The sequence below is a fragment of the Microtus oregoni genome, unplaced genomic scaffold (assembly GCF_018167655.1).
Source record: "Microtus oregoni isolate MIOR12 unplaced genomic scaffold, Mior012 000005F_ref0000423, whole genome shotgun sequence".
Lineage (NCBI taxonomy): Eukaryota > Metazoa > Chordata > Mammalia > Rodentia > Cricetidae > Microtus > Microtus oregoni.
This window is the reverse complement of record NW_024543064.1, coordinates 18,762,635-18,784,412: the sequence shown is the minus strand read 5'-3', so window position 1 is coordinate 18,784,412 and position 21,778 is coordinate 18,762,635. Positions and strand designations below refer to the sequence as shown.

Here is a 21,778-nt window from a genome sequence, read left to right as displayed (position 1 = left end):
GGCGCTGGCACTGGGTGCCCTCCATCCTTGGCAGGCTGCCTAGACAGCAGCTGTACAGATTCCTCACCCTCAAGTGCTCCTGACAGCGGGCCAGGCCACCACCCCCCACTTTAATCTCTAGTCCACTCTTGCACCTCAAGCATCTGACAGCTCCTGGCTTCCAATAAACGGCCCACTTTCCACACCGGGCTGTGATAGGATCCAGGAAGGACCTGAGTCATACAGGGGCCAGGAGGGAAGCTGCAGAAAGGGGGTGAGAGGCCTCAGGGGACAGACTGTTCCGGCCAGCAACCCAGTCACGGGAGTTTCCACAGTGGCTCAATCCATCAAAGAAGGAGAACACCTGATACCTTGGGCCTGGGTTAGACCCCACCCCCACCGTCTGGAGTCACCCCAGGCCCCCACTACGCTCCCCCTTGACCCTGAGCGCCCGCCACACCATGCAGCTGCTGCGCGGGTATTTATAGCCTGAGCGTGAGTGGGCAAGGACACGTGCTTTATTTCGGAAGTGATAATTCCAGTTCCAGGTGGACGAACCAAGAAAAGTCCCTCCCAGACTCCACTCTTACCTACAGGACACCGAGAACAGCCCTTTCCCCGCAACCAGCGCAGTTGTGAACAGCCCAAACTTTGAGTGTGCAGGCCAAAGTGAGCTTCTGTCATATTCCTCCCGAGTTTCCAGACTGGGGGCTAACACACACCCGTGCCTCGACTTCCCCTCAATTCGCCCTCTGGCTCAGTCTTTAACTCCATAGTCTGGCACTGTGGCTCACGCCTGTAACTCTACTTGGGAAGCTGAGGCAGTAAGCCTGGGTTTACAGAGTCAGACCTCGTCTCACTTCTCATGTCCACCCTCCCCCCACCAAAAAAAAAAAAAATTGAAAGCCAGGATGTAATGGTGAACACTTTTAATCCTAGCTCTCTGGAAAGCAGAGGCAAGTGGATCTCTGTGAGTTCTAGGCTAGCCTTGTCTACTGAATGAGTTCAGGACAGACAGGACTATACAGAGAAACCCTGTCTTGAAAAAATGAAAAACGAAAGAAAAAAATTCAAGAAAGCAAAAACAAACACCAAACTCCATTCCTTTGAAGGGAGAGTAGTGTAGCTGACCTCTAGTGGTTAAGGCTGGTAGTGCAGTACGGCCAGTTTGGTCGCTCCAGAGACCAGCATTTGCCATCTCTGGCACACAACACCCTAAATTCTCCAGTTATTCCTGAGTCCTGGCTTCTTTGCTCACTCTTGATTGAGCCTGGCAACCTTGGTGTCTACGGATGTCTGCTTTCTTTGTGGACTAAGAACCCCAGAGCAGGGGATGGAGTTTTGTCTCGTGCACACTCTGCCCGCCCACTTTCCACAACGCTGATATCCAGTTAATACTCTTGTAACTATAGGTCAAATATTTACGATGAGCGAGGCGGTGGTTGGCGCACACCTTTTAATCCCAGCACTCGGAAGGCAGAGGCAGACGGATCTTTATGAGTTCGAGAACAGCCTGGTCTACAAGGCTAGTTTCAGGATAGCCAGGGCTACAATTGAAACCCTGTCTCAAAAAAAAAAATTAAAAAATAAAAAACTTACGATGCACCTGTCAGATCAAAGAGAGGAGGGCAAGATCCGCCCTCCGGAGCTCCCAGGCCCGTCCTGAGGCCCGGCGGTGTGCACAAGCACTCAGTGTGAACCGTGCCAGGGCTTCGAACCACCAAGGAGGTGAGTGGGCATGCGGGTTAGGGATGGATCAGGCAGAGGTACAGAGAAAGGCATTTCTGGGACCGGGATCGGCTTGTGCCCCGGCCTGTGCCAAACGCAGATTTGCCTCAGCCAGGGGGAGACCCCGCCCCTCTGGGCGCCCTGTCGTGCCCGGCCAACCCAGACGTGACTTTTATCCGTAAAAAGTTTTGATTGGTTGTCTCCTGTCCAGCAGGCAGGTGCAGCGCTTTACCTAGGGTTTCTCTAGACTGCGGTACTTCTTGCGTTGCACGGACACCGGGTCCTTGAACAGCACCGGGTCCATTCGCACTCGAGAGGACACCAGAGGCATGTGGCCGAACCTTGCTGCCACATGGTTGATGCAGTCCTGAGCCAAAGGCTGAGGCTCGGGTCTGGGCCCAGGTCCCTCAGCGACCTAAGAGGTGGAAGGGAAACGTATCCACGAAGCTTGTCTGAGCCCTCACCCCTGCTGCGGCAAGAGCTGGATTAGTCTGCAAAAGAGAATCCGCCCTCTTTCCTTTCCCAGCCCGTGCTTTCCTAGTGCGGACCAGTCCCAGGGGTCCTCTCACCAGCGGAGCGGCGTCCTGGCGCTGCCTGCCATAAGGCACCTTGATAGGGGGCAGCCTGGTGACAGTTGCTACCAGGAAGTTCATCAGGACGTCCACACAGGCAGGCGTGTCGTCTACCAGGGTCCTCAGGGCCTTACTCAGGGAGTGGGTGAAGAGGGTGTGGTAGTACCTGTGAGGTGTGAGGTAGGCTTTAGGGGGATGGGAAAGGCTGCAGGCAGGATCCATTCACCTTCCTTGGGCCCCAGACCTGAAGCTGTTTTCCAAGACCTGTACGCCACCTCCTCACAGGGAGCTCCTGTCCTGGGCATGACCAGGCTCTCCAAGTGCCCTGTGGCTTAAGAGATGGGCAGTAATGTATCCTGTCGCTACAACCCCTCCTTGGGGCCCACCTTCTGGGCTCCCAAGTCTGAACTCAGTCAGACTTGGTGGCAGGGGGAGTATTAGAAGGTTCCAAAGCCGTCAAACATGGCTACGCAAAGACCAGCTTCAGGGAGGCTGTGTACAAGCTGGGCCCCCTCTGCACACGAGGATTATCCTTCTCCATCCTGAGAGCCAGTTCCGTGATACATGGATGAGGTTTAAGTGCATTAAAGAATCACTTTCAAGAGGCCCCGGAAGCCAGGCCTGGTGGGGAACAGTGTCTGTAATCTCAGCCCTCAGCTGTATAGGGAGCCTGTCTCTGAGTCAGGGTTTCCAGACATCCCAGGCTGACCTCAAACTCACCACGCAGCTGATGCATCCTTGAACTCCTGGTCCCCCTGAGAAAGTGCTGGGATTACAGCTGTGTGCCAACATGCCCACTTTTAGTCAGGATTGGGAATGGAATCCAAGGCTTTGCACATGTTACCCAAGTGCTCTGACCAATTGAGCTAGCTTCCCAGCCCAGCTCAAAGAGGAGAAGCCCCCAGATCACATCACTGGGAAGAGGTTTATCTAGGCCTTGACCCTTGACTCCAGACAGCAGGCACCTACCCACCCACTCCTGGGTTGGGACTGGAGCCTCTGGCCCTTTCTCCCTGTGCTGGGGCCAAAGATTGCACCTGTGGTAGAAGGCAGCCGTAGTGAGGGCCATGGAGAATTCATTGGCCAGCTCAGTACTGTAGCCCCAGACACCCTGGGCCTCGTTCCAGAAGTGGTTCCACGTCAGAAAGCCGACCATCCGCTCAGGGAAGCTCTGCCACACCGCAAAGGCAAAGTCCACCTGCAGAGGGATTTAAGCAAGCTATGAGGAGGAACTTTCTGACCCAAATCCTTACAGCCAATGAGGGGAGGCCAGCCTGTCTGAGGGGTTGGGGCAGAGCTCAGGGGATGGGAGCCCTTGCTTGGAAGTTTAGCGTGAGTGTTCCTGCGAAACTCGGGGGAACTTGCCCAGTCAGGAGCAAAGGGTTGGACCTCAGGGCGTGGGAACCTGACGTGTCTTTGGTGTGTCCCCACCACACCGGAAGTCTCTTGGGTCCCGCCCTCACCTCACTGGTAGAAAGAGTGCTGTGGACATCAAGGCTGAGGATGGCATTGGTGCTGATGTTGTCGTACGGGAAGAATCGATCGCTGGCCTGTGGTGGGGCGGAGGGAGCTGAGGGCGTCTCAGCATGAGAAACACCTGTCAACCTCCACTCAGTAAGAAGAAGCCCTTCAGATAGGGTGTAGAAGGGAAAGCCAGGGATGCAGAAGCCTGCCCACAAGCCTAGATGGCAGTTTGCCCTTTGTCTCTAAGGACCCTTTAGTTGGCATCTAGGGTTCCCTCTATTATCACATCTGATGCGTTATTTGAAATAAACCTGACTTGGTGAGATGAGAGTGTCTGCCTAGAAGACCACGGCATGGGGCATGTGGTGTGGCGTTGTGCGGGTTCCCAGCCCCCCCCTTTCCAGCCCACTGTGCTTCTCTCTGCAGTATTTCTCCATGAGCCCACGTTCCTCATCTGAGACCTCACCCCTTATTTGAGACACCCCCGAAGCCTCCTGCCTCACATATTCTGGGAACCTCAGTACTCTGTATTTTCCAGGGCTAGAAGTGGAACCCAGGACCCTGCACAGAGCAGGCAACTGTGTACCAGCAAGACCCACCCTAGCGTAAGAGCTTCGGTCCAATTAGACCCTCAGCTAGAACCCATGGCCTGACTCCTTCAGACCCATAGAGAAGCCCAGCTAGGCTCAGGACATCCCGAGTCAGTCCTCCCTGGTCCCCAGTGGGAGTCCTCCCTCTTCACCTTCCTGTGCCCCTCGATGACTGCCAAGGGCACCGTTGTCTCAGGCCACCTGTCAGGGGGTGGCTCCTCACTGCTCCAGAGGATCAGGATCTAGGAAGAAAGGGGATGTATCTGAAGTCTGGGATTGGGATTAGAAGGGGAGTCTCGGGATGGTCTTTCATAGGGTGGATGGAGAACGGAGCACGGAGAGCAGCTACTTCCACACGTGTGGGAGCGGGGACTTGGTGGATGCATGTCCCTTCACTGCCACCTTCTGGAAGGCAAAAATTCTGGCTGAGACAGGTGGTGGTGAATGCCTGTAATTCCAGCATCTAGGAGGCAGAGGGAAGCAGATCTCTGAGTGGTCGCCCTAGACAGGGTCTCTTTATACAGCCGTGGCTGTCTTGGAACTCACCACGTAGACCTGGCTGATCTTGAATTCAGTCTGCCACGGCTCCCAAGTGCTGTGATCACAGCCGTGTGTCACACTTTACATACCATCCCCGTCTTCCCTCGAGGGTTTGTATCCTCGTCCTTGTCTGCTCGGTCCCAATGCCCCAACTGGAGAGAGGCTCCCTCTTCACCCTGGCCGAGCTACTCCCGTCCTCTGAGAGTCAACCTGGAGTCTTTGGTGGGTCTTTGTTTTCGCTTAGGTGGCTTTATTATTTTATGTGCAGGAAGGTTCTGCCTGCACGTCTGTGCACCAGGTGCCTGCCTGCCTGGTGCCTACAGAGGTCAGAAGGGTCACCAGATCCCCTAGAATTAACGTCACCAATGGTCGTGAGCCATATGGGTGCTGGGAGCTGAACCTGGGCTCTCTTAAAGGACAAGCATTCTTTTTTTTTTTTTTTTTTTTTTTTGGTTTTTCGAGACAGGGTTTCTCCGTGGCTTTGGTTCCTGTCCTGGAACTAGCTCTGTAGACCAGACTGGCCTCGAACTCACAGAGATCCGCCTGCCTCTGCCTCCCGAGTGCTGGGATTAAAGGCGTGAGCCACCATCGCCCGGCTTTTTTTTTTTTTTTTTTTTTGGTTAGGACAAGCATTCTTAACCAATCTTAACCAATGAGCCATTTGTCCAGCCCTGTTTGTTTTTGTTGTTATATGGCTTTTGAGACAGGATCTTTTTTTTTATTTAAGAATTTTATTGTAAAGCTCCTTTACAAGTTTTAAAGATGGAGAGATTCTATTATGATTTTTTAATGATATTAAATAATAGCACGACTTAGAATGTCAGTCATCTATGCAGGCTCACATTCTTCTACTTCAATGTCTACTTTCATATTTCCATTGGTTTGCAGAGCAAGGAATTCTGGCCATTAATGGTTTACTTTTAACAGATGATCACAGTGTTACCTGAGATGGTTTGTGACTTTAGCGTAGGGTTTGTTCCCTTAAACCCTGTCTACCAGCTTAGCATCTGCTCCGAGGCTCCTTCCTCTGCGATTACCTTCTAAGGTGTGGTCACACCAGCAGCCTACACAGATTTCAATGTAAATAAGGAATTTATACTAACACTACTCATATGTAGCCATATTTTAGAAAGCAACTTCTGCTTTTTATGTCTACTGGCAATCTGGTGTTTTTGGAGTGGTCTGTTACATAGAGGCAGGATCTTATTATGTAACCTTGGCTGGCCTTACACTCACTGTGTAGCCCAGGCTAGCCTGTCTCCATCTTTCAGCATCCTTCCAGCTCAAGTGCTGGAATTATAGGCATGAGCCACCACACTTGGCAACCTGTGTTCTCTGGAAGTGAGACTGGACAGTGTCGGTACCAAGAACCGCTAACATTACAGACCAAGGGGAGGAGTCCTCCCCTGTTCTTTCTTTGGTCCTCAGCACTGATGCCCAGGCCTGATCTCAAGGTGAGAAAATGAATGAGTGAATGAATGAGTGAGTGAATACTTCCTTCCAGCCCCACCAAGAAGCACCACCTCTTCTAGGGCTTCGCCAATTCTGATGTAGTTCAGGGAAAGAACAAGGAACCTGAGACTGAAAGCCTGCCTTTCCCCCAGATGTGTGGTCATCTAGGGCCTTGCTCTGCTCCTTGCGTCCACCCTGGGCCCCAGGGCTCCAGCTGTCGGGGGGGGGGGGTCAGACCTGGGCACAGTGCCGGGAACCTGCCACCACCTGGATAAGCTTCAGCAGGGGCTCGCCAGAGACCCCCACCCAGATCAGGGCACTGAAACTGCTCTCAGGGCTGGACCCTGGGGAAGGAGACACAGGCAGTTAGGAGGGAGAAGGTGGAGCCCCAAAGAACCAAAAGAAGTATTAGAGTTTGAGAGTATCTACAGACAAAACTGGAACAAACCTGGGGGAGCTGAGGTCACCTCAAGCTGTCCCACCCCCAGACATACCCTGTTGCAGGTGATAAAAGGGGAAGTCCTTCAGGCTTGTGGAAAAAGTAGGGAGAGCCAGGAGTGCCCCCGGAGGGCTGTTCCACATCAGTGAGGGGTGACCTGATGCACCCCAGATCCTGTCCTGAATGATCTGTGGAAAGAGGAGGCTACTGTCAGGCTGGCTAGTGTGTGGGGTTCAGACCGCAGGCTATGGGTGGGGCCTGAGAAGGGGCAGAGCCTGAAAGAGGCGGGGCCTGAAGAGGGGGCGATGGGAGGAGATACTCTACCAGGACCACTTAGCCCCACCCCTTTCCCTTGGTGGTGCAAAACACCCGAGAAGCTAGAAGCCAGAGGAGCCTGCTTCTGTAGCGGGATTGTACAGCTGACAGATGGCGACATGGTTTTCCCTCCTTTCCTCACTCCCACAGACACAAGTTCTTCCAGCACTCCAGACTGCTTCTGTCATCCATGAGAGCGAGCCTATGCTTGGAACGCACAGGCCACAGACAAGGGCAAGCTAAGACTAGGGGAAAACGCGCGTCCAGGACCACACAGCCATCCGTGCCTAGGTTTTCCCAGAAGCATCGAGGGAGGACCCACAACCCTCGAAGAATGAAAGAGAAGGATGGAGAAGGGAAGGGCTGAGGCGAAACCCGGGGCCCCTGCACAGGAGTCTCTCACCTCTAGTGTGGTGTGGATGACTTTTTCCACTGAAGAGAAGTAGGCGGTCCACAGAAACTGGGTCTGCTGGCGCAGGGAGAGAATCCGCGAAGGGAGCATTTCACGGAGGGCAGTCAGGACCTGAAGGAGCAGTGGAAGAGAAAGAGGAGGCCTGGGGTCTGGGGTCTGGCCCTGACGGACCCCGAAAGGAGAAAGCTGATGTCAGAGCTCTGGGAACTCGGAGCTTCCATGATGTGCACCCTGTGTTTAGGGTCACACAGAACTGGTTTTAAGTGGCACTGAACATTAGGTAAGGTGGCGTGTGCCTGTAAATCCTGACACCCGAGAGGCGGAAGCAGAAGGTCCTTGAATTCAAGGTCAGCTTGGACTAAGAGACCTTGTCTTAAAGAAAAAAAGAAAGAAAGAAAAAAGAAAGCCAAAACACCAAAGGGTAGGAGTGGCTGAGGATGGGGGAGGAGGAAGGGAAACGGGGACTTGGTTGACAAAGTGCCCGCAGAACATGGACAAAGCCATGGGTTTGATCCCCAACACCACATAAACTGTCACCATTGATGCATGCCTGCAATCCTAGTATTCAGTAGCTGGAGGCAGGAGGATCAGAAGTTCAAGATCATTGTAGGCTCCATAGAGGATTTGAGGCCAGCATAAGCTACACAAGACCCTATTCAAAATACCAAATTGGAAAGGGGGAGGCAGTGACTGTCACAACATCTCCAGTCCCACTTTCCCCATCTGTAGAATGGGCACATTAAACGCTTCCTCATAGTTGGTTATAAAGACTCAACTAGAAAATGCCCATTTAATGTTTAGGTCTTGTGGAGACTCAATGGATAAATATAAGTGTTGTGTGCGTGCGTGTGTGCTTGTGTGTGTAAGCCCAAGCATGTTCATGTATCTGTTTCTTTCTGACACTATCCCAGGCTAGCTTCAAACTTCCTATGTAGTTGAAGGGGACCTTGAATTTCTGATCTCCCTGCCTTGTTATGTATCCTGTCGGGGTTGTAGGTGTGGCCACCAGGCTCCATTGCTGCCTTTCAGGCCTCCACCTGACTCCCCAGACGCCTCAAGGCAGCTCCCATGTATTCTTCAGATCCAAGCAAAGTCAGTTTCATCAGATGGAAAAGACACGGAGGTCTTAATTCATTTCCTTTCAGCAGAGCTCCAGAGATCACCTGATCTAACCCATCCCATTGTAGAGATGGGGAAACCGAGGCTGAAAGTGGCTCAAAACTTGCTCTCACCAAGCCGAGTCTCCACCTTCATCTGTATCTATGGGAGCCCTTGAGGGAGGCAATGGGGATAGAAGGGGGCCAGGTTCCTGGGATCCCTCCCCTGACATGCCCCCCACCAAGGTACCCCCCTGAGCTACCTGCAGCGGGAGCCTCTCATCAGCAATGATGGCTGCCTTGGTCCAGTCGATGACTTCGGAGAAAGGCAGCTCCCAGCGCGGGCTAAGGAGCACAGGGATACAGCCGGCCTGGGGGGTAGGGCAGTCATTGGGGAGCCCAGCCCCTCCCTGCACAGACTCACCACCACCCCAATTCACAGTAGCAGTCCCTGCTGTTGGGGGAAAGGATAAGGAGGGTTGGGGGGACAGGGACCCCCTTCCTATGTGCACATGCCCAGCATTCCAGCACTCGAGGATGGAGGTGCAGAGGCTGGGGGATATTCAGGTTGGGATGTACCTGAAGGGCTTGGAGGAAGCAGGAGGCAGCAGATCGGTGGCCAGGAATGAGGCAGAAGGTGGCATTGGGTAGTGTTTCTCCTGGGTGGGTCCTGAGAAGGTACAGGAAGGGCTCTGGGCATGGGAGCCCGAGACAGCTGCCCCTCACTGTGCTTGGCGGCCCCAGTGGCCTTGCAGTGACTTTCCCGCAGTCACAAGATGTGTCCTCAGACAGCCAGACAGCCACACACTGACAGTAATGTAACCAGGGGCAGAGACCTGGCCCTGGCCTCTCCTCCGCTCACTGCTGCTGGGGACTCAGAAACGATGCCTGCCCTTGGTGGCCTCAGACACATCCCTCCTCTTCCTTGTACCTCAGTTCTTTCATTTACAAAGTGGGAGGTTATGGGTCTCGTGTCCTTCCTTCCACTTCCACTCTGGCCCAGTCCTCCACGTCACCCCAGTGACCCCCACATCCAGTCCTCCCCATCACCCAAGAGACTCCACATCCAGCCCACCCTGTCACCCGAGTGACCCCCACATCCAGCCCACCCCGTCACCCGAGTGACCCCCACATCCAGCCCACCCCATCACCCGAGTGACCTCCACATCCAGCCCACCCCATCACCCGAGTGACCTCCACATCCGGTCCTCCACATCACCCAAGAGACCTCCTCATCCAATCCTCCCTGTCACCTGAGTGACCTCCACATCCAGCCCACCTCATCACGTGAGTGACCTCCACATCCAGCCCACCCCATCACCAGAGTGACCTCCACATCCGGTCCTCCACATCACCCAAGAGACCTCCACATCCGGTCCTTCACATCACCCAAGAGACCTCCACATCCAGTCCTCCACATCACCCAAGAGACCTCCTCATCCAATCCTCTCTGTCACCTGAGTGACCTCCACATCCAGCCCACCCCATCACCCGAGTGACCTCATCCAGTCCTCCCCATCACCCGAGTGATCTCCACACTCAGCCCACCCCAAGTGACCTCTGCATCCAGCCCACCCCATCACCCGAGTGACTTCCACATCCAGTCCTCCCCCTCACCCGAGTGACCTCCACATCCAGCCCACCCTGTCACCCGAGTGACCTCCACACTCAGCCCTCCCGCACTGGAGGCCTAGCCGTGAAAGGCTTCTCTGTACTGAGGTGGGCTGGGCCTCCAGCCTGGAACTGTACAGGAAGCTCTTGCCCACAACCCTGTCTTGGAGGACAGGCCTCCTCTGTTTCCCCCCTCCTCCTCCCCCAGCCTCAGAGCTGCGATCAGGTTGTGCTAGTGAGTCTGAGGGAGCGCCCAGAAGCCACAGCCTCCTCAGAGCCGCGATCAGGTTGTGCTAGTGAGTCTGAGGGAGCGCCCAGAAGCCACCTCTCTGGAACTGCCAGTTTAGGGAACCAACGACTGCAATCTAGCTGGAGAAGAAAGGGCCAGAGGGGACCCATGGGTGCACACAGTGCTCAGTGAAGTGCGTGAAGGGGCGACCCATGACCTCCTCAGCTGATCTCTGCTCTGAGTCAGTCCTCCAGCAGAACCAGGCAGCTCCAGTAGAGGAGACTTAGTCTCAAGGAGAGGGACTGGGCTTCCGTGAGAACGAAGATGTGCCAATCCCAATCCCCGGCTATTTCAGCCATCATGCAGGATAGGTTCGGGGTCCACCAGGGGCCTCTGGAAGGAACCACAAAACAAACCTCACCCCTTTGTGACATTAAACCATAGCTCTGGCCAGACAGCCCAGCTCCCCACTCCCGCAGTGAGCTGTACGGAACTAAAAGGAGCCCACAGAGAGAAAAGGGGCCCACTGCATTGACTGTACCCCTCGGTTTCTAGCTCCCTTCCATCTTATGCCCTCTTCCTCGTCCCGAGTGTCCTCCCTGCCCCACGCAGGAAGTTCCTTCTGCTCTACAGCAAAGACCTGGCTCAGTGTCACCTTCTCCAGGAAGCCCTCCTCGATAGCCCAGCCAGCCACCATTCCTGTTCTAAGCTCTTTCCATGTACAAAGATCATTCTTGCAGCTACTCACTGAGATGGAACAGACCGCCATCCTATCCTATCTGACAGGCGAGGAAACTGAGGCCCAAAGACGCCCTTGGTTCTGAAGTAGAGCAAACTACAGCAGTGACGCTCAGCCGTCCTATGCTGTGGCCCTTTAATGCGGGTCCTCACATGGTGACCCCACCACAGAAATATTTTCGCAGCTACTTCAAAACTGTAATTTTGTTACTGTTGTGAATCATAATGTACGCATCTGGGTTTTCCAATCGTCTTGGGCGACCCAAAGGTTGAGAATCACTGCACTATAGCCTCCCCCAGCCTAGCACTGTACCACTGATCACCTGCCTCCCTGACAGGGCTGAGTTAGCAGAGCACGGGGGCTGAGGGTGCTGGGGGTTGCGAGGAGGGGCCCCTGGGAGACGGTGCATTCCCCGCGTGTGGAGGTGGAGGCTGAAGGAACAGCTGTGTGGGGCTGGGAGCGACAGTCAGAGAGGGAACTTGTGCTCTCTGTGCTGACCACCAAGCAGTCTGAGGCTAGTCTACTGTTTACATTATGCGCCGTAGGCCTAGGGCTTCAGAGCCCATGGTGAATGGCACGGTTCTGCCCCCAGCCACGGGGTTCACCAGAGCCTGTCCACGACAGAGCCATAGTGTGGCTTCCATGGTTCCTAGGGTTTTGCAGTCACTCCTACCCTGGAGGAAAATACTCAAATTATATTTAAGTACTGGGTTAATATATAAAAATATAATCAAAGTGTTTATATATCAAAGCGTTTTCAGAGCAGGGCACAGAAACATCCACTCAATTCACATTAACGACGGGAAGATGGGTGAAGAGTTTGACTCCTGGAGCCCATGTAAAGATGGACAACCTTGTCCTCTGACAGACAGACTAAACTTTTTCAGTGGGGAGGGGGATGGGATCATGGCTCCACAAGTAGAACACTGCACACGAGACCTCACTTTGGAGGCTGGAAAGCTGGCTCAGCAGTTAAGGGCACCTCTTGCTCTTGCAAAGGACTCGGGTTTGGTTCCCAGCGCCCACATGGCAGCTCACAAACATCCGTAACAGTAGTTTCTCCAGCTCCTAGGAATCAAATGCCCTCTTTTGCTCTCTGTCTCTCTCCCTCTCCTCTCTCTCTCTGTTTTGTTTTTTTGTTTTTGTATTTTTTTTTTTTGAGACAGGGTCTCACTATGTGGCTCTGGCTGTCCTGGAACACAATCTGTAGATCTGGCTGTCCTGGAACTCATAGAGATCCGTCTGGGTCTGCCTCTGCCTCCCGAGTGCTGTGATTAAAGGTGTGTACCACCATCATCTGGCCTCTTTTGATCTCTTAAAGTATCTTGCATACATATGGTATAATAAATGCATGCAAGGACACATACACATAAAATAATAAACGAATTTTAAGAGACCAGACTTTAGATCCCCCAACACCCAGCGAAATACTGAGGAGGCATGGCCGTCCATTTGTAATCTCAACATAAGGTATGGAGACAGGAGCCTACGAGCAAGCTAGCTAGCTGGACTCGGTGAACTGGTGAGCTCTGGGTTCAAGAGAGGGGCTCTGCCTCGGTGTATAAAGTAGAGAATAATTGGGAAGATAGCCATCAACTTCAGGCCTCCACACGCATGTGCCCACTTGTGCACATGGATCCCCACACATGTGTGGCCACATACATGTGAGCTAGCGTGCATGTATGCACAGGCATGTGCAGAATTTTAAAAACGGAGACGAGACTGGGCATGGTAGCACACATCTGTCATCTCGGTACGTGGGTGGTGGAGACAGGGAAGATTAAGCATTCAAGACCATCTTCATCCACGCAGTGAGCTGAAAGTTCTCCAGCCTGGGCTACAGAGAACAAACAGAAAAGAGGTACTTGGGAGTACCTACACACACCCTGGTGTACAGAGCTCCCCAGAAAAGGAAAACACAGAAAATGATGGAACCAGCACTCGGCTCCAGAAAGGAAACCTGGGTGGTCGAGCCAGGTGGGAGGGGGACGTTTGAATGTGTACCCCTTTGTACCACTGGAATTCTTCGTACTGTGAATGAATCACCTATTCATAAAAATAAAGAAATTACAATTTCAGTGGGCAGGCCCTTATTCCAAAGCAACAGGAGACTATTCAACCAAGGTGGAAAAACACTGGCACGGGGGCCGAAAGTACAGTTCTGAATCCCAACCCCACTGCAGAGTGCTTGATTGGAAAAGTGAGGGGATCTGGGGAGCAGAGAGCCCCTGGCACTCCCCACACACAACTCTCTGAGTCTGTTTCCTGTGCCCTGAGATGGGGACTCTTATCTCTTGTGGGGGCTGCTGGGAGAATCAGCAGTCATGGAGGAAGGTGGGTACAGCTCAGTTCCCTGGGCAGCCGCCGCCACCACTACCTGCCTGCCAGCCAGGGGATGTGGGATGGTGGCAGGGACTGCAGTGCCTCTTTCTCTGGCCAGTGCTTGCTTATTCGGGTTGTCCTCTGGGGCTGGTGTCCCTCTCTCACTCTGTCCCTAGGCAGCTGTTGGGTCTTTCTGAGAAACTGAGGACAAGGACTGCCACACAGCAGACCTTGGGAACAAACTCATCGTGGGAAATGCTTCCCGGAGCAGGGTGGCCACGCATCTGCAGTCCCAGTCCCCACACTCAGGAGGCAAAGGCAGCAGAATTATCGTGTGCTCAAGGCCAGCGGGGTCTACCCTGAACCTTCCAAGTAGGTCAGGGCAAAACAACAACAGCAACAACCACACACATATCTACAGGTGGCCCATCCTACACCAGAACAGTTTCCCTCAGCAAGTACAGTCATAACTAAAGTTAGCCCAGAGAGGGCCTTCTGGTGAGCAAACAGAGCAGTGTGGGCTCAGTGGGCAAAGAGAGGGGACGGTGACCCTGACACAGGAACCTTGTCACCACAGGAGAGTTTTCGGGAGGCTCTGGGCCCGAGGAGCCCCAAGTTCTCTCGTCTCCAGAAGGGCTGGCCCTGGGAATGACAGGGCAGGCTTCCAGGAGGTCTTCCAAGTGCCTCCAGGATTCCTTTCCCTTCAGAGCCTAGCGCCTCGGGCAGAGGCAGCACTGGAGCTTGGCCAGGAGAAGGAGTCCTGGGGGAAGCTGAGCTCAGAATAGCCCAACTGGAGGGTAGGGAGGGAGACCACAGGAGGAGGCAAAACAGAGACACGGGAAGACACCTGAGGACTGTAACTCAGGTCTGCCCTGGGGTGATGGAGAGGGAGCCCCGGGCCCACAGCCTGGGCAACTTTAGAAGTTGGAGTTGATGGCTTTCTGGAGGCTTACAGGTTCACTAATTAGGGTGACAGGCTTAGGTCACTTAGTAATTAGGACGTGTGCCCCGCCCACCAGCACAGGCGGAGGGCTGTCTACACAAGCTCTCCAGGCCCTTACGTCTATGCAGGCATTCTCACCGGTAGGAAGTTCTTTCGATCTGACCTAAGTCATCTTTCTAAACTCAAAGGCTGTTATTTCCTTGAGAGATTAATCTCCAAAATTAGACACAAGAGCAGATTCCAGCTGGGACCAGTTACCAGTCTCTGTGGCTCCCCTGAGGCCTTCGACGGGACTGAGTGATCATAACTCTTGCTTAAAACACAGAACTGTCATAACGAAGGCTCTGGAGACAGACAATTCTGGATTCAAACATTGGCTGTGCTCACTCTGGCCCCGTGGCCACAGGTTAAGTTACCGAGCCTGTATCATCTTTACATATTTTAGTGAGAGTGATTATGTATAATTGTGTGTGTGTGTGTGTGAGTGTCTGTACACACACAGGTGTGAAGGCCAGAGATGGAGGCTGGGTGTCTTTTTCCGTCACTCCCCACTTTATCTTTATTTGTGTGCATGGGCGCCTCCATGCCTTGGAGAGGAGTGTGTGGTGTGTGGACATCAGAGGACAGTTCCCAGACATCTGTTCACGCTTTCTAGCTTGTGGGCTTGGGGACTGAACTCAGGTCAGGCTTGGTGGCAAGCGCCTTTGCCCATCAAGACATCTTTAAATGCAGGGTCTCTTACTGAACCTGAAACCCACTCACTCAGTTAAACTCACTGTCAGGGGCTCTAGGGACCTTCCTGTCTCTACTTCCCCAGGACTGGGCATTTTATGGGGTAGGTGGGGAATGAACCCCTGTCTTTCTATTTGTATGGCAAAAACCATATGACTGGTCTCCCTCCCCCGTCTGCAACCATTGTTTATGGAAGTACTTACACCAAGTGAGTGACAGATAAATGTCTGTTACATAAAACATTACAAGTAGGAGGGACGGGGTAACAGGAATGGGGGAGGAGGAGGAGGAGTAAGCCATGTTAGGTGTCTAAGACTCTCCAAGGGAGAATTCCAAAACCCACCTTTCTATCCCTTTAAGACAAATCATTTTGGTGGAAGTCCACTCTGCTATCTTAACCCCATCTCGCCTGCTGCAGCGGAGACTGGTCAGGACTAGCTCCCTCGGACAGGATGTCACTCTTGTCCTTTGCTTCATCCTCTGGACTTGCTGCTATCGCAGCCCCCTCCCATTCAGCTCCCCAAGGGCAGGTTTACTTACAGCTGGGGTCCAGGGTCTTGTTCACAGTGCCTGTCCCAAGGGCAGGCCGAGGCATGGGTGCGCCAACCACCCTTTTCCTCTGCTACGGCCAGTAAAGTGGCCCCAGGCTGGGGACTATGCTGCCGCAGCTGACCAGGGACCCCACCTCGCAATGGGTGAGCTTCAGGAAGATATGGGAGCGCTACATCGAAGCCTGGTCGGAAGATGTCCGAGGAGGGGCTGGCCTCAGCTACCATCGCCTGTCCCAGCCTGGTGCAGGGAGCTGGGTACAGACTGAGGACCAGATGGTTCCGGCCCCCATTCCAGTACGGAGGCAGGGGCCCGCACGCTCCTCTATGGTCCTGGCTGGGGAGGAAGAGGTGGAGGCAAGCTTCTGCTGGGCTAAGTGCATAGTATTGGGAGCCTTCCAAGGAGTCCAGGATCCTGCGATGAGCCTCAGCGGTTGGTCCAGCTGAAGAGTGCAAAAAGATCTTGAGGAGATTTCCCTTACATTTGGAGGTGTCGAAGCAGGCTCCCCAGGTGCAGCTGCTCCCCCGAGGGGCTTGACGAAGCTGCGGGCCATCTTCTGGGAGTGCCTCAGACTGGAAGAAACTCCGGAGGAAGGCAGCATCCAGCCAGCGGGGCCAGCCTTGGGAGCGCCCTGGAAGCGGCCTGGGTGGCACTGCCAGGCGAAGCGGGAAGAGTCCCAGGAAGAGGAGGAGGAGCCAGACTGACAGTGCCAGCCAGAAGGACTTTCTTCTCCACAGGGGCATGTGGCCATCCACAGCCAGGGCTAGAAGGAAGTTGGGGAAGGTGAGGACCCCAGGGCAGGAGAGAGGGGCTGGGAATCAGCGTTCTGGTCCAGCACCCTCACTGCACAGACGGGGAGACAGACTCACTGAGGGCGGGCTCCCTGCCTAGGTTCAAACAGCGTTATTGGCCACCTGTGGGAATGACCCCTGTGGGAGGTCCTGGCTTTTGGAGCAGGCCTTCCCACAGCCTAGCCAGCCTTTGCCCTCTCATCAGGGCCCCTCTGCCCTGAGCCACCGCTTGGACTGATGTAACCCTTGTCCAGGCCACAAGACCGTGGCCATCTGCCCTGGTGACTGCACTCGCTGACCTTACCCTTGACCCAGAGGCAGGCAGCCAGACTACGGAGAACTAGTCTGGGCTCATGGGGGTGAGCGGCTGGGGGGTGACCAACAGTGATGTGGAAGGAAACAGGGCTGGTTTCTCCCACTCCTGCCTCTGCCCCAATGGCCTTTGAGAATCCCTGGTTACCCCTGTAGTTTGGTGGTTGTCCTTCTGTGGCAGAGCTAAAAATAGATCTTATGCCCATGTGGGCCACCGGGGCCAGCTGAAGTTAGAGTCTGGGTGCAGCCCATGCCTGCTGCCCAGGGGAATGAGAGGATTCGGGATTCTGTTCTTCCCCTCTGCTATGGCCCCTAACCCGGGCAGCTCCCCTGCACCCTCCGGCTGAGAGCTGTCGCAGGGTAAGGGTGCTGTCACAGGGCAGAGTCCAAGACCTACGCTTCGATCCTGCTCCAGCCCCACAAGCGCTGCCGGCAGCTCCAGGTCCCACGCCAGTAAGCATCTGGTCCGTCCAGATCGCTTTCCTAGCTGCAGCCTGACTCCGCCCCGCCAGCCCTGATTGGCTCCTGGCTAGGAGGCAGGGTCTCTTAACCCCTTCCGGTCTCCTTTCCTGGGGTGCTGCTCTGTTTCATTTTGTTTTCCTTTAGAGACAGGGTCTCCAGTACCCCAGGTTGGTTTCAAACAACCTTGCAGCCAGGGACCTTGAGTTTCTGATCCTCCGAGTGCTGGGATTCCAGCTATGTGTCGTCACACCTGGCTCTGGAAGACCAATAATGACCAGGAGGGCGCCACACTTCACTGTGGCCCTGTGCTGAAAGCCTTTTTCTCTCCAAGGTCTTTACCGATGATTCACAGTCACATTTATCTGGCATTTTCCCTCTTGATTATTGTTATTATCATTATCTATATTTTAAGTTTATTTTGTGGGGCTGGGACTGGAACCCAGGGCTCCGTGCCTACTAGACAGCGGTCCACCACTGAGATAGATCACCAGCCCAATTGTTTTTTTTTTTTTATTATTATTATTTTAACTGTTGAGAGATCACCAGCCCAATTGTCGTTTTTTAATTTTAATTTTATTTATTTTTTAAAAACTTTAACTTTATTTCATGTGCATTGGTATAATGATGTCAGATTCTCTGAAAGTGGAGTTACAGACAGCCATGAGCTGCCATGTGGGTGCTGGGAGTTGAACCCGGGCCCTCTGGAGGAGCAGTCAGCGCTCTTAACCATAAAGCCATCTCACCAGCCCTATTTTTATTTTTTTATTTTAACTGTTGAGAAAAGTGAAGCTCAGAGAGGGGACAAACTCTCCCTAAGGTGACCCAGCTTGAAGTCTCTGGGGGAAGATTTGAACCCAGAGCCTGGCCTGATGGGGCTTCTGTTTGTCCCGCTGATCACTGGACGGAGCTCGGCAGTGACTACCTGCATCTGTAGAATGGATGAACAGCATCCTCCCTGGAGGGTTGCCTAGGTAGGTCCTAGTAGAGGCACTGGTGGGGGGGGCAGTTTATCCACAAGGAGGTACCCTTCCCCTGATCTGGGGGGGGGATGCTGACTTGATAGGAGAGCCACTGGGTGACCATTCTATCCTCAGTGAGCAGCCAGCCTGAGGACAGGGCACAGCTGTGTGTCTAGGAACATCCCAAAAACGGAGTCGAAGGGAAACTGACCTCCTGGCACGAAGAGGTTGGTTGCTCAGGGATAGACAGCCGCTCAGGCAAATGCCATTTTCACACAGAAGGTGGGTGTGGGTATGTGCTGTTGCTGTCTTACCGGGCTGGCTTCCTCAGCTGCCTGGAATTGGTGGAGGTTTCCTTCCTGCAGGAAGCTGCCCTCACTCTCCTCCATGTCCTCATGCCGTCTCTGCTTCTCTCCACCCCCCTCTTCACAGTCATCTAACGGATCCTTAGCAGCTCTAACTTGGACCATATTCTCCCGGAGGCACTAAATAAGGATAGCGGTGTAAGTGACTACATCCTGAGCATGTTGGGAATGATGGGAAAAGAGATAGGATCATCATCCCCATTTTACAGAAGCAAAAGCCGAACTCAAGTTCCCTGATACTCTCTGCTTGTATTCCCATGGTTTAGCCAGTTCTTTTGGCTTTGGAGCCTGTCCTGGACTGTCCTGGAACTAGCTCTTGTAGACCAGGCTGGCCTTGAATTCATAGAGATCTGCCTGCCTCTGCCTCTGGAGTGCTGGGATTAAAGGTGTGTGCCACCACCACCCAGTCCCACCACCACCCCCCCTTTTTAAAAATGTTTTATTTTTATTTGGTGTGTTTGAGTGTTTGCCCACATGTATATACGTGTACCATGCTCATGCCTGGTGCCTGTGGGGGCTGGAAGAGGGCAGCAGATTCACTGGAACGTGAGTTACAGATAATTGTGAGCCGCCATGTGGGTTCTGGGAACCACACCTGGGTCATCGGCAAGAACAAGTGCTCCTTCCTGATGAGCCATCTCCCCAGCTCCACCCTCTGCTCCTTTAACCACTAAACAAGGCAATCTCTCTGCTGGGTTGGGGGGTCCTATTCCACCCCCTGCTGTTAGAGGAGAGACCAGTATTAGGGTCCAGGGACCCAGGGGCAGAGTGATATCCTCTAAGGAGTGCTATTGACCTTAAGACTGGAAAGGAAGCAATACTGTTTGCGGTTTTGTTTTGCTTTGTTGGGGCTGCACTGGATTGGAACCTTGGGGCTTCCGTAAGCGAAGTAACTGCTCTCCTACTGAAGTTACCTCCCAGCTACAAAGCAGGTTTGGTTTGGTTTGGTTTGGAGGCTGGCCTTGAAAACGCTTTGGGGTCAAGAATGACCTTGCCTTGCCCTCCCCAGTGCTGGGATTACAGAGGTGGGACGACTGTGCCAGGTTTATATGGTGCCCCAACAAACCCAGGGCTTTGTGTGTGCTACACTATGCAGAAGACTTCGATGAAAATCTTCCAAAGTGTTGGGAAAGGGGAGGAGTGGCGATGTCAGGGGACTCCCCTTGGCTCCAGACACAGGGACAGACAGGGCACAGGTTCAGAGGCAGGCGAGTAGCTGTGTGGCTTGTTTTCCCAGCACCACACAGACTCAGGCTAGATGGGGAGACCTGCTGGGTTAAGCTTAGAGCAGGTGAGCCACAAAGGTGGCCTGGACCTGGGCGACAAGGTTAGAAAGGGCAGAGTCTGTGCATTCTGGAGGTGGTTTGGCCACGGAAGAGAAGAGGCTCACGGATGAGCTAAGTGTGTGCCTTTGGCTGCAGCACCAGCGTCCTCCGTGGAGTCAGGAAAGCTGGCTCTTGTGTAAGGGTAGAAAGGCAGTCGAGTCTGGTGCGCCCCCTCCCTGCAGCTCTGAGGCAGTGAATTCCAACAAAGGCTCTGAACAGTGAAGGAGAAGCAGAATGAGAAAGATGGGTGACCAAGGCTTGAGGACTCCGAAATTGTTCAACAGTTTCGCGTGAGATTGACACATTCTATCCAGAGGGGTTAAAGCATGAGGATAAACAGCTCAAACTAGGTTCAGGAAGTCCGTGAAACTGACCCCACCCCCATCCCCAGTCAACCTGAAAGAAAGCTCTGAGACCAGACTAGCTACCTGGAAGAGCATTAGACCAGTGGTGTCCCTTGAAAGGGACACCCTTCAACCCGCAACCTGTTGAGCTGCTTGTGGGTCCTGCGTCACGCTGTTCCCAGCTTCTGAGAGCTGTCAGGTACTAGGGTGGGCCTTGGTGAGGCAGCTGTCTTTGAGTCATTTCTGCTCCGAGTAACCCCTCACCTGTATTCCTGTACGTAATCTCAATAAAAACTCATTGGTTCATCAAGTTGAACTTTGGTTGTATCCGTACTTTGGTCTGTTTGGGGGCTCCCTATCCCCAGGAAAAGTTTAGTCACACAACAGGGATACTCTGGTCATGCTCTGACTGCCACGGTACCCCCGTCCCTGGGCTCATGGCTGGGTCATGCTGGAAGTGTGTTCCTTTTGCATTGCAGCGCACACACACATACACACACCCTCTTCACCTTCATTCCTGCAGGGGAGTTTCTCGGGCCAGCGGGGCCTGGGCTTGTCTAAACCAATTCCCCACGCTTGCTTGCAGGCTTGGGTGGAGGCAGAGAAGAGGGACTGTCCTAAGCTCATCCTGAAAACAGACTTCTGGGCTGTGCCAAGGGCTCCTGGGGCATCTGTGGGACTTCATCAAAGCCACTAGAAGACCCGTGTCCTGCAGCTGGGTGCTGCTCTACAGGGTGGAAGCCATCATACTGTGGCATGGCCACAGGAAGGTGAGGACACAGTGAGGTGCGTGCAAGGACTGGGTTCAGCGCGGGGGAGGCGAGGCTCCTTTTTTCTGTGATCGTGAGGACTAGCCAGTGCCCCTGGACCTCTAAGCAGAGTGGTTTCTGCCTCCCAGCCAGGGGACAGCTGTTGCCTCCTGCCTGAGGCACACGGATCAGAGAATGGGAGCTAAGGCCACCTCCATGGAGTTTGGTCTGAATTACTCCCTTCCTCCCTCCTCTTCTGTTTCTTCAGAAGGACTGGCTACATCCTTCTGAGAGGAAGGCCCCAAACGTGAATGAACACTGTGGTTAACAGTACAGCCCAAGTGTCCCCATAAACTCCACCCTCCTGGGCAAGTGACCTTTCTGTGCCTCTGTTTTCTCTACTGCATGATGGGAATGCTCAGGATAGCTGCTTCCCAAAGAGGCGGGTGAGGTATTGAGCATGCAATAGTCTGCAAACCATGCCTGTCAGGCGCCAAACAAATAGCACCCCAGGGGCTGGGAGTGTGGCTCCGTGATAGAGCACTTGCCTCCTTTGCCCAAGGACATGGGTTCGATCTCTAGCAGGACTGGTTAGGTCCTCCCACCCCACCAGACACAAGCTGGACTCCAGTGGTTCTCAACCTTTCTAGTGCTGCAACCCTTTAATACAGTTCCATATGTTGTGGTGGCCGCCAACCATAAAATTGTTTTTGTTACCGCTTCACAACTGTAATTTTTCTACTGTTATTAATCATAAT

At 53.7% G+C, this 21,778-nt stretch overlaps 1 protein-coding gene across 1 annotated transcript; it reads right to left on the bottom strand.

Moving 5' to 3' along the window:
* Positions 1-481: 481 nt before the first annotated feature.
* Positions 482-17,264, bottom strand: Extl1 (exostosin like glycosyltransferase 1). The gene is made up of 12 exons (XM_041652625.1): positions 17,214-17,264; positions 15,705-16,476; positions 9,168-9,258; positions 8,852-8,959; positions 7,483-7,602; positions 6,820-6,952; positions 6,563-6,669; positions 4,486-4,575; positions 3,743-3,829; positions 3,317-3,477; positions 2,277-2,445; positions 482-2,122 (listed from the first exon to the last, which is right to left on the bottom strand). The coding sequence occupies exons 2-12, from the start codon at positions 16,454-16,456 to the stop codon at positions 1,940-1,942; spliced, it is 2,001 nt and encodes a 666-aa protein (XP_041508559.1). The 5' UTR covers positions 16,457-16,476; positions 17,214-17,264; the 3' UTR covers positions 482-1,939.
* Positions 17,265-21,778: the final 4,514 nt, after the last annotated feature.

Coding starts and splice junctions, on each gene's coding strand:
- Extl1 (XM_041652625.1), bottom strand. CDS start 16,456: ATGCCCCTGTGGAGAAGAAAGTCCTTCTGGCTGGCACTGTCAGTCTGG. Junction 3,478..3,742: donor GCACTCTTTCTACCAGTGAG/GTGAGGGCGGGA, acceptor ATCCCTCTGCAG/GTGGACTTTGCCTTTGCGGT. Junction 2,123..2,276: donor GCCAGGACGCCGCTCCGCTG/GTGAGAGGACCC, acceptor TCCACCTCTTAG/GTCGCTGAGGGACCTGGGCC.